Consider the following 12,589-nt stretch of genomic DNA (forward strand, 5'->3'; position numbering starts at 1 on the left):
AGTCATCATTATCCCAAACTGGGGGTTACATGAAAAGTGATGTCACAAAATCATTTGAACAAATTGCAGTTATTTTCTTTATCACCAATGCAGACACAAACTTACAAATGTGAACAAAAATACACAAGAAAATTTTGACTCAGCAGATCATTTTTGTGTTTGGTTCTCTAAATCACAGATTAATTTTGCTATACAATCGAAGATTTACAGTAAGACACATAATCACATGCCTAGGGCATAATATTGAATTTTTGTGGTGTTTAGAATTTAAGTGCAAGTCAGCTGCGGAGTCTCCCTCAAAGAATGTAAAAACCACAACAGTACAGTACAATTCCAGCTTTTAAGCACAGGTACTTGGGTTTTCTAAAGGGTTTTAATTGATGAGGGGCTGCAAAAAATGTGTGACCAACTTAACTGTTTGGAAAGCCCTGATTTGCGTTGTAGACAGATTGGTAAAAGAAATTTATTTGTTAAAACTGTGCAAGCAAATTGAAGCCTAGCAAACAGCAAAACTTTTTACAGTTTTTTTTGGATGTAACAGCCCTAAATTTTGCAAAACCTTCTATGCAATGAATCCAATACTTGCCAAACAAAATTTATTGCAATATCACATCACCTTTTTGTGTATTAATAAACCCCTAAGCGACAATATTTCATTACACCAAAAAACACAAAACATGAATTAAACACATAAAACATATAATAAATATTTCATCATTTTTGTATATCATTGAGCTAAATTAAGAGGTACTGTATATAAATTTTTTGTGCATCTGTGATTTTGAAAAATGGAACTAAAATCAGCTGTGTAAAAATGAGTTTATGTTGTAAAACTGCAATGGTTATTATTAATCTAGTTGAACCAATTCTAAAAACTTAACAACTAGTTCTTCCATGTCCTTTGCCCGCTTTTTTCCGACTTCCAATACCTCATCATGTGAAACAGTTTCCTTGGTGTCATATTCCATAATACACTTATTGGTAATGAGAGAACAAGCCACAATGCGCATTCCAGCATGACAAGCAGTTACCACTTCCTGGGCAGTGCTCATACCTATAAAAACTTGATGTGAAATTTCTACCCTCAATCCCAGCCCAAGTTAAACGCCTATTGTATGTGCAAATTTGAATGAATCAGCCCTCATTAACTAAAATGTGGCCAGTGAACTGATTAACCGGTAAGCATGATGACCAAATTAGTTACAGCTACAAATGGATGCAACAATTTAGGGAAAAGCTGTAGGAATCAGCTAACGTTATTGTTTCATTTTAGTTTACCCATTGTTGGCTACTGTCTATCTTTATTGTTAAACAAATGCATTTGGTAAACCTTATTAGGTTACTTGGATGAACAAACTATTCATACCTACAGCATCACCACCAAGTTTACTTAACATGCGAAGTTCTGCAATTGTTTCATACGATGGTCCAGACACATTGCAATATACTCCTCTTCTCATAAAAGAATCAAATTTCAAATCTTTTGCAGCTTGGAGCCACAAGTTACTTAGTCGGCTGTCATATGCCTCATTCATAGGAGGAAATCGTGGTCCAAACCTGAAGCAAAAAACAACTAAAACTACAGAACAGCACATTTGAATTTTTGGCTTGTGTCAAATGAGACTTACATTGCATCATTTGGTCCCTTTAATGGAGTGTAACCACCCAAACCAGGAAAACTAATGTGGTCTTTAATTAGCATAAAGTCACCAACATTAAAAGAGTCATTAATTCCCCCTGCTGCGTTGGTAATAATAAGAATTTCAATTCCAAGCAATTTCATGACACGAATTGGAAATCCTACCTGTAAAAAATTTAGAGAACTGGTTATCATATTCCTATTCACCTCTTACTGTGAACAAACAAATTTAGTTGTGACACCAAATTTTGGTGTGAAACCCAATTCCTACTTTCAGAAAAAGAATTATAATGTTGGTTTACAATACCAAACAAATAATTTATTACCAAACCTAAAAAAATCAATTTCTATGAAGGCTTCGTAGAAACTGGATTTATTGATTTTTAAAAGACATGTCCATGGTTTAATCCCAACTTACCACCCATGCTTCATATCCTTCATATGGATGAAACCTGCCCTGCATACAAATCACATCTTTTTCACTGATTTGCCCAAATACCAGTTGTCCTTTATGCCCAGGAACTGAAAAAATACGCAAATAATACATAAATATGGGAATCAATGTAAAATACTCAGAATGATGATGTTTAAAACAATGTAAATTTAAAGTAAAACATCTACTTCCAAATAAAATTGCACAAAATATCTGAAAATAGTTATTGACCAGAGTTTCTCAACCTGGGGGTTGCCAGGCACTTTTTACAGAAGGCAAAGACCTAACCCAACATTAAAACTGCAACTTTTGGTGTCAGTTTGTGGAGTGCGACTGTTTATAGGTGAAAATTGTGGCCGAATGTATATAAGTCTTCAGTGTGTAATAATGTTCCTTACACTTCATTTACAAGAAACAAACAAAAGCAATTGTTCGCACACAATCTTTATGTTTTACTTTTAAATATGATGTAATGCAACAAATTTTTCTTACACAATCCAAAATGCGGTAACCTATGTCTGCGCATTGTTGAAGAAATGAGTTCTGAAGGAAGGGGTAAATTAGTTTTTTTTAGCTGGACTTAAGCTTTAGCTAAAAGAAATATTCGGCAGTAAACACTTGAAACCTTACATAAAAACTGCTGTAAACAAATTAAAATGTTTGGGAACCATTAATGATTTGGAATGCTGTGCAGTGCAAAAGCCTTAATAATGAAACATTATTGCCAAAACAAATTCGAAGATTGGCTGCAGATGTAGCCTACAGCTAATAAATGGACTGTCACATTTGAATTTTGCACTGTGTCTGAGTATGTTGGACGAGGGGTCACATGGTGTTGAAAAAATCTCTAAAAGGGGGCGCACTGGAAAAGACGTTGGGAACCATAGAACAGATATTTTCATCCCAACATATTCACTTACCAGTTGATTCAACAAAAGATGGTATTTCTTTGTAAGCAATTATAGTTTTGTTGCAGACTATTTCCCCAATGCCACTAAGTCCCGATCCACAAATTATTCCCAGTTTCGGTTTAATATTCATGCGACTCTTCAGAAAATTAGCTGATTGGACAACCTTGTCTGTATCGTAGCTACTAAAAAGATTCCCAATTATTTATCATGTGCTTGAACCAAAACAATATGCACAATGTTATTCACGACATTTCAAAATAGTAGTTTAAAGGTAAAAAATAAGTAGGTCAGGTGACAATCACAATATTGGCAAAGTTAGAAATTAAAATATTGAAATAATTGTTCTTGAACTTATTCAGTACTTACTTGGATGTGCTCATCCTTACAGTTGTCAAGCTCCTAACTTATGAAAACAATCAGCAAAACCCAGTAGTTTTATAAGTAGCAACAACTTTCTAAAATAACAGAAAAGTAGGCGTTATTTATTTAAGCTTAAAAGTTCCAAAACAGGAACAGGCACAACCTTCCTTATTACTTCGACTAAGCAAAATTAACAAAACTCTATCACTATCTGCTCGGGTTCGCGAAGTGCAAACCAAGACAAACAAAATGTACTACCGCTTGCACAATCTCAACCAACCATGCCACTCCGCTTGGAGGCGTGTCTTGAAAACTAACCAATAACAATTCACATCAAAACATGTGGTCGACCAACCTTCAAGCAGCCGTGTAGAAAACTCAACCACGTGATAAAAACTTACACATCAAAATTTCAAAAAATTCTTATTGGGAAAAATAAAAACTGATATTCCCAACCCAAATATTTTTCGAAGACCATCCATAACCATTAAAGTGAAGGTGAGCAAATAGGCTACAGTTTGGCATAACCTCCAAGGGAGGACCAATAACCTTGCGACGCTATATACACCAAAGCAATTTAAATGTCAAATTTATTTTCATATGGTGTAATAGATATTTATAGATATTCTGAGCTCGATGCGTGTTTATTACACAACAAAACAAGGTAGATTTTGAATAATTATTTTGAAAAATAGGTACCACAAATATTTTTCTCTTTAGATTTAGACTTATTTTGTATTTGCTTTTTATGTTTACTAATGTCAAAAATGCTACATCGCACCTAAAGCCTAAAGGTAGTCCGAACGTTAAGGGAACATTTCAAGTGGCTGACAGTGAACTGCGAGGACATTCCAGAAACGGAATCCATAAAACCTACCAATGATCTTCAAAGGTGTAACGGCTCTAATGTATGTGTGATAACTACCTTGAAATACCTACCGTACATTTTGCCGTTATAAATTGGATCGCCTTATTTGTTTGCTGTGACAAACCTGCAGCGGAAAGATTATTCCGCTCTCTCTTTAGTCCAGTTTCTCAACTTATATACGGTGCATTGAAATATATAAGACATAAGCAATTAACTATTTTAACTGTTTGATCTGGGTATGTCGCTCAAAGAACACCGCAACTGTAAAAAGGTTAAAACGTCTGTTGGGGGATCTAAAATTTATGAACGCATTTTAACAAAATAAAGCCAGCATACACCAAAAAACAAACTTTACTGATAGAAGACATGTCACTTATATGACCTCAACCTACAATTTGGTGTAAATTTGCTTCCTTGCCTTTATGTATATCTGTGACATAAGAAAGGGACAATGACAAACATTGTGTGATAACAAAACAATATAAATTAGCTCTAGAGAAAAGTGGTCACGGATTGAACCATGACAAAAATGTGTCGTTTTACACATCTACATTTTAGTAACCCAAAGACTTGGTGGTGTGGTTAAAATGCAAAAACATTAGATTTATTCTTAATCTCTTCTGATTTATTTTGCTGTTGGTTAAAAAACAACCGCTTCATTCATCTAGCGCAGCGGTTCCCAACCTGTGGGTCGCGACCCCAACTGGGGTCGCCTGACAGTTTGCCTGGGGTCACCTAAAGCTGTGGATCCCAACTTGTTTTGGGCTCTGACCACTAGGCCAAATATAATAAACCCATGGACCACTTCATTGTTGAGAAAAAGTACAGTCAATGTTAATGTATAGCCTACTAATTATTTTCTTGGGGTCACCGCAACTTGGCAAGCGTTATTAGGGGTCACAGCACCAGAAAGGTTGGGAACCGCTGATCTAGCGTTTATGTCTATGTTAGGCCTACTCGATGTTCAGGCCGAATTTAAGTCTTCAAAAAGGTGCTTCTAAGTGGGTTTATGAAGTCATTATAACTCGATATGCGGGGTTTCGTGTTACGGTTTGGATCACTCTAATCAGCGGGATGTATATGTGCATGCACATTTCTACGTACATACTTGATTTCAGCCCCATTTAGCTGAAAAAATTCGAATCATAATTGAAACACCGAAATGGACTTGAATCCTGTGTAATTCAAGGTAGGCTATACCACGACAAAAGCTATTTATTTGGAACAAAAGACTTGCTGCTCTGTGAAGAAATAGTTATGAATGCTGCAAATTATTTCTGACCAGACATTTTTTACAGTGGAACGATGATGTCATGTAAATTTCTAACGTGTATCAGTGCAATTTTTTAGGAGATGTATTTTTACTCGACGACCTGGTGATAGAAAACTTATGTAAGTACAACCTGTCGACGCTTGCAATTAATTTCCAAGTAGCGCATTTTGTTTGTGTAAATTCGTGCGACTTCTTGTGGTTTAAGTTTTTTTGCCCGCTTACCCTACGTGACGCTATAGTGCAGTGCTCTTCAACCTTTTTAGTAGCACGGAACCCTTAAGGTATTTTGTCAAACTTTGCGGAGCCCCCCATGAAATAATTGTAATGAATGTAATACAAGAAGGCTACATCAAAGAAAAAAAGATGCATTTTTGCTTAACACATCCCAAGTACATCATAAAGGTTGACTTCAATTAAACGATTCACTGAAACGCATTGCTATGTTATTTGGATCGGTCGTTTCTACATTTATCTAGCAAGTTAGCTAAGTGTATCAAGGTTGATTTTATTACGTCACAATTGATCAATGGTGTAACAATGCTTAACTATAAGGTATAGGCGAGCATATTATAAATCGTTGTTGTTCGAAACAATAATATTATGAAGTGTTTGAATTGCTACACCAAATCGGTGCGAACCCCCGTGCAACCCTTAAAGTTCACGGAACCCCGGTTGGGAACCACTGCTATAGTGTAATTAGCTTATCTATTTTTTGCGCCAAATCTTCTGCGCTAGCCAACAAATCAAGGTTTTACCAATTCTATGAAATTAGTCGCCGCAATCCCAGACAGGTGGATACAAACGACCGATAAACCAATAGGCTAGAGCAGTGGTCTTCAACCTTTTTTATAGGCGACCCCAATTTAAGGGAAAATGAAATCAGAATTTACATGCGACCCCATTTTTTTCAACACTGAGAAAAATGTTTTTAGTAATGCTGAACGGAAAGAACTATTACACAAACTGTACATAATTACCAACAAATATGGCGATACAAAAGTATTACGAAAATTTTTTTAAGGCGTTTCATTAAAGACATAAACCCAATTTTGGGAACACAAACTTGTCAAATTGTTCAACATTTAGTTTGCACTGTTAGTGAAATGGTTGCGCCTGTATACTGTCCACGAATTTTTGAAGCCGCGGCTTGACTTTGCACAAGCTTAACCGCATGTTATGATCCACTTCCAATCGATTACGATGTTTCGTTTTTAATACACTCATTGCACTAAATCCTGCTTCACACAGCCACGTGGTTAAAAACAGGATTAGAAAAATTTGGCATAGTTGGGTACGTTACATAAATAACTATTCACTCGTTCTGGTGTCACCTTAAATAAGACAAACTTATAGTGTTGAGTCATAATACACATTGTCCAGAACCATTGTTACGCGATAAAGGCATTTTCTGTTTTTCCACTACCACGATTTAATTGCAACAGGAGGTAGCAAGCTGTACTACAAAACAAGAGCAAAAGTTGCGATCTAAAAGAACATAATATTAGTTTCATTTTCTGTTATCAATTTTAAAATGCAATAAATTAAATTCGGCGACTTACTGCGACCCCAGAAAAAGTTTAGGCGACCCCACTTGGGGTCGCGACCCATAGGTTGACGACCACTGGGCTAGAGTACCTAATGAAACTAAACCAACTTGGTTGCATATCATCGCCCTGCGCGGCACAGTAAAGGAAACTTACAACTTCGTAAAGGATCACACCCATTAGAATCAGAACCGACAACACAAAAATAGAAAAAGTGGGAAACCGACATAGGGATAGCACAGAAAAGACCGACTGGAGGGAGGTGTACAAGAACACATATAACTGTACCTTAGAAACAAAATTAATGGCGTTTTAAATTATACTGAACTTAAGAGTCGTAATAACAAATAACAAGCTACACAAATTTGGCCTAGTAACTTCAGAAAAGTGATTCTTCTGCCAAAGTTTCCCTGAAACCATTTTTCATTTGTTTTACGCTTGCAAAGTTGTCACCCTCTATATTGGAAAAATTTAACTTCTTGGACTTCTCGCCAACTGTTACTGAATATTAAACCGAATGTAGCGTACGTTATACCCACAGTCAGTGTTTTTTAAGGTGTTTTGGGGGACCGAAACAAGACCGAAAAAAAATTTCTCCAGCGGTTTCCCAAAATTTGCCAGTAGCCTAATAAATAATTCGTTTAAGCAAATATGCAGTGCTGGATTAAGGGTCTGCTGGCCTGTAGGCACAATTTATAAGTGGCCCGAAAATCAGGATTGCCAACTAAAAAATTAGAATTATCAGTGTTGCCAAATCATTCTACTGATTTTAAAGTGGCCTGGATTTTTGACTGGCCTGTAGGCACATGCCTACTTTGCCTAATGGTTAATCCGGCACTGCAAATATGGCTATTTTTGGTATTTAAATGAAACACTTGCGGTCTCTTAAAACTACTTAGCGGTCACCCAAACCAAACCTTAAAAAAAACCTGCCCACAGTTCTGTTGCATCATTATTAAATTGTACTTTTTTATGTGCCCGATGTGTGGTATAGCAATGTAGTCTAAATATGCACAAAATATACCAAATGTGAAATGATGTATTAACACATCGAAAATAATGAACCAAGTCTGAATTATTTAAATAATAATTATTGTAACTAAAAAAACGTACATAGTGCTTAGTTTAGTGGTCTGCCACTGATTGCCGTTCATTACTTAACGTTTGCCTGTTTGTTCATTTGTATTTACATGTGTCTACCTTTCTTCTGTGTCTTGTAGTTATCGCAAAAAAATAATAATCAAAATAAATAAATAAATCTTCTGCGCCAACTCTTTTATGTCTTCGCTAATGGACATTGTTCGGTTCTATTTTACTTTGAGCTGGCAAAAATTTAATAATAAACAGGCTTTTTATTTTTGCTGTTAAAATATAGTACGTGCCATACATTAACCTAGAACTAAGTTACCCGGCGCCAAGCAGATCCACCTATCTATTAGGTTCAGTCAACAGCTACCGTCACAGGGGAACCATTGATAAATTATTTTGTAGAATTCATTGGTTGGCTTGTAAGACACTAAATGCATGATTAGGTTCGTGTCAATTATCTGTACCAGCAGGTGCAGTAAACATTAAAACTTGTAGACAGCTAAAAATGTAAATAAAAATTCTGTCGTCACATCTTAAATAATTGTGCATTTGAATGCAATTCGAACCACGTAATTTTTACATTAGGCCTATATGTATAAATTATATATATAAGTTTCGATGTATTCGAGTCTTACGTGAAAAATGTCGTGCATGAACATTAGAACTTTTTTCTGTGCGATACGACTATTTGGTAGAAAAAATTGTGTTTGCGGTATAGTCTTGTAAAATCAAAAGCCTACCGCAGACCTTTGCACGATTGTGTCCTTAACGTTGAGTTGTCGTGTGTTTGAAAGTTGCTATAACACAAGGCTTCGCTAGCCGGTGTAAAGCACAATCACCCCATCCGATCCTAATAAATTAAGCAATAAGAAGTGATGGAGCTTGGAGACTTAGCCTAAATGGAAATAATTGTTTGTTTTTCTATGAGACAAACGACGAGTGTTTTATATGTAATAATCCTAACCAGTCTGTAAACTTCGAATTTTATACAGTCTTAACATTCAAATACATACCGTTTTGTCATATACTACAATATTTAAAACGTAATTCATTGGTTAAGTTGACTATAGCAAAACTCAGATAGTTCAATTATAGTGTGTTTTACAATTTGTTAGTAAATACGTGTTTGAACACATAACATTTACCAACATGGATCAAAATAAAGGCCAATCCAATTCCGTCCTTGGATTCCAATACCTTGTGGCATAACATGACAGTAACCGCAGTAAATGTTACGGACAATTAACCGGCCTACATGATTCGTACGCGAATGGATTAAATTTCACAACAATTAGTCTCTACCTTTCACCGAAACTGACATCACAGCAGTCGCTCTGTTACAAGAGGGCAGATTAAGCACAAAACGCATTCAAACGATCGGAGTCGATGCGGTTTGAACTTACAGCGGATTTATTCGGTTTCGTCACCTAAAGCAGCGGATTGATGGAACGGATTCAAATCCGTTTTGAAGTCAAATATTTTATGGTGTCATCACGTTTGCCCCATGCACCTGATGTTGGTTGTGTTATGTTTGTGAAACTTCTGATGCTGGTTGCACATATGCTCCAATTGTAGTTCATATGTCATACCATTGACTCGTTGCTTTATATCGATTCTAACATAGAATAGGACAAAATGTCCCTTCTTTAAATCTGACCAGTTTGCGTAATTGTACATCGTAATGTGAATTTTATTGTTATATGTGTGAGTCATATGATTTACGACACGGAGTAATAGGGTGAAAAACTAACCTGAATTTCCTTAGAACTGACAGTTTAAAGTAGACCAAAAGAAGTATCAGAAGTATGGTTTTATTTTTGCGTTTTCGCCTAAACGTTTCGTCAAAACACCGTGAAAAAAATTTGATCACAAAGCTGTCACCATATATTCGAATACAAGTTTAATCATTGAAATATGCCTACGTAATAATCCACAAGTACCATTACGTCCGTCCATTTATTCCAACGTCATTCGAATAGATTGTGTAGCCTACCTTTTGAAACAATGAATACGAATGCTTAAAATGATCATATCAAATACAAGTCAAAATTTTCGAATTGGAATAATTTCATGCACTCATGAGTATGAATACAACCACATAATACTTAAAGAGTATTCAACCAATAAGTATTTAACGTCATCGCCTGGATACAAAACAGCAAATAACACATCCCTGCAATATGCTTTCTGTTTTTCCCATACACCTTCACAGTTAAAGTAATTTTGACAACATTTTTGTCAAACACTTGACACCATTGGATTGTATGCATTTCGATTGTTTAAAATTCGTTTTTTGTAATGTCGTCTCACCAAATAAACTGAACCCCACAACAAAAACACAATTGCTACAAGAACAGTAAATGCCACAAATTCTGTCATAAAAGTTTTCGTTAATGGCGCCTCGGTGCTCTCATCTTCCTCCACGCCCGAGGAAAACTTCACCAGTTCGTTGTACTCTGAAGTAAAACCGTGCCCGGAGATTTCATATGGTTCTTGGTCGAAGTTTTCAAACTGACTAAACGTTTGCAGTTGCATTTGCATATTATCCTTTTTTCCGTGTGTGGCTGTCGATATCTAATGGTTTTAGTTGTGCAGATATTTATTGTACAGTTTGAGCGGACAGAGATATATATTGCCAAATCCAGTTGCGTTTCGTGATCGAAAATTAGTTAAAAAATTTAGTTTCATCACCGCGGTTTAAGCATGTACCAACTCATAAACTGTGAAGTGGCTCATTCCGGGATTTACGCTTAATGACGCATTAAAGACCACATTACGCAATTTATATTGCTGTGTGCGTTCAGTAAAGCTAACAAAATGGGCGTGGTTTGTTTGTCATTATCGCTTGCTGCTCTTTATTTGACATTTATTGGCAAAATTTTGTGAACAAAAAACTTTTTATTTGTGGAAAAAAATTGTAGTTTTACTTTCAAGTCATTAGTTGTAACTGGACAAACTTAAAATATATAATAAATTCGCAGATTCACACGTATCATAAGATTGTTGCTTGATTACATACATGCGATATAATGCTTACATGCGATATAATGCTTATTCCAGTCACAAAAATTTGCAATATTGTTATGCTACGTACCACATAGCTGGCAAACAGGGTTTTTACACAGTTTGCGCACAAAACGTTTGTGTGCAGTGTGTCATCGAGACCGTGACACCCACAAAACCTTCTTTTTTCGGATAATTACTTCATCACAAGTTTCAGAAGTGCTCAAAACAGCTGCGTCACCAAACATAGACAAAACCTTCGCAATACGATGCAAAGCAGTGACTGAAGATGCGTAACTTTAAACCGATATACTTTCAATGCGATTATACGTCCTTGGGTCTGGCAATCAAGAAAACAGAGATAGCAGAAGCTGCTAACACACAATCATTTTTTCAAGTTTGCATTAACATAGTGCGTCCTTTTTATTTTGTGCGTATTTGCACAATATGCACGGAAGGTACATTACACTGGGTTTGGAAATGCATCCAAATCATCAGTGGTAGCAATCTGCATAAAGCTGCTAAGCATGGTATCAAGTTCATCGTTTTGTTCATCAGATAAGGCAAATTCACTGGTCTGCTTAAATCCACCAAGGTCGACTCGATTACATGCTTCTCCTACAACCGAAGGAAATGGACGGCTGTCGTCTTTTTCAGGTTCCTCTGCTGGAGCAGGCCATTCGGTTGGTGGATCCAGAGGCATAGGATGAGTTTCAGTGTTTGTAGGGCTGGGAACATTCAATTTCGACTCGACAAATTCAGGAGGTGGAGGAGGTGGAGGAGGTGGCGGAGAAGGAGAACACTCTTGACTTCGATTCAATGATACCGAAGAGCATGCTTTCATATCCGACAAATTTGTTTCATGATTTACTCTCATTAACTCGATGTCTTCGCCATTTACAATTGCCAATTTTCGCAACCTGGACCTTATCCGCGATGTATATACGCACAAACCGCAAGCAACGCAGAATAGACCAGCTATTATGGCGGCAACAACACCGTATATGACGTAACAATAAACTTCTGTGCTCTGCCAGGTAAAGAAGCAAGTTTTGGCATCTTTCAAGACCAATGGGATCGAAGTCTCCGTAATTAGGCTTGCATTAAAGTGCCTAGTTGCTGTAACAGTTTCCCAGGTGGTGTCTGTGGCAAGTAGCACATATGACGTCACCGTTTGGTTGGTTAAAGACGTAACTTCAGTCGAATTAAAAAAATCCATAATAATGCTCACATCCGTCATTACTGTTGCTGCACTTAGTTCAGTAAAGCACTGCTGTTCCTGTAGCGCGATAAACGTATCTGCCTGTGGAAGCCCACCTCGTTGTGAATAACCGCTATCTGTGGGCGTATTTTCCTATCACATATCCGACAGAAAATACTAGTGGTGTTGTGTCAACGACTCTACGAGTTATACAAACAAAATTGTTATAGGTCAAATCTAATTATACCTGAAAACAATCAAACAAGAG

The 12,589-nt window shown here is 36.5% G+C and overlaps 1 protein-coding gene across 2 annotated transcripts; it reads right to left on the reverse strand.

Annotated features, from left to right (window-relative positions):
* Window positions 1-581: 581 nt before the first annotated feature.
* Window positions 582-3,459, reverse strand: LOC145225319 (purine nucleoside phosphorylase-like). 2 transcript variants are annotated; one of them, XM_080092013.1, is made up of 6 exons: window positions 3,350-3,459; window positions 2,993-3,162; window positions 2,058-2,161; window positions 1,629-1,804; window positions 1,367-1,557; window positions 582-1,054 (listed from the first exon to the last, which is right to left on the reverse strand). In XM_080092013.1, exons 1-6 carry the CDS (start codon window positions 3,361-3,363, stop codon window positions 849-851), a joined length of 861 nt encoding a protein of 286 aa, XP_079948139.1. In that variant the 5' UTR covers window positions 3,364-3,459; the 3' UTR covers window positions 582-848. The 2 variants fall into 2 exon arrangements, with proteins under 2 accessions (XP_079948139.1, XP_079948137.1); XM_080092011.1 differs by having other exon boundaries at window positions 2,993-3,165.
* Between the last annotated feature and the right edge of the window lie 9,130 nt (window positions 3,460-12,589).

The sequence above is a fragment of the Phallusia mammillata genome, chromosome 4 (genome assembly GCF_965637545.1).
Source record: "Phallusia mammillata chromosome 4, kaPhaMamm4.hap1.1, whole genome shotgun sequence".
NCBI classification, from domain to species: domain Eukaryota; kingdom Metazoa; phylum Chordata; class Ascidiacea; order Phlebobranchia; family Ascidiidae; genus Phallusia; species Phallusia mammillata.

What these genes read in the sequence shown, in the direction of transcription:
- LOC145225319 (XM_080092011.1), bottom strand. An exon ending in AAGGATATGAAGCATGGGTG is followed by an intron (nt 1,805 to 2,057) that starts GTAAGTTGGGAT and finishes AATTTTTTACAG; the next exon opens with GTAGGATTTCCAATTCGTGT. An exon ending in ACTTGGTGGTGATGCTGTAG is followed by an intron (nt 1,055 to 1,366) that starts GTATGAATAGTT and finishes AAGTTTTTATAG; the next exon opens with GTATGAGCACTGCCCAGGAA.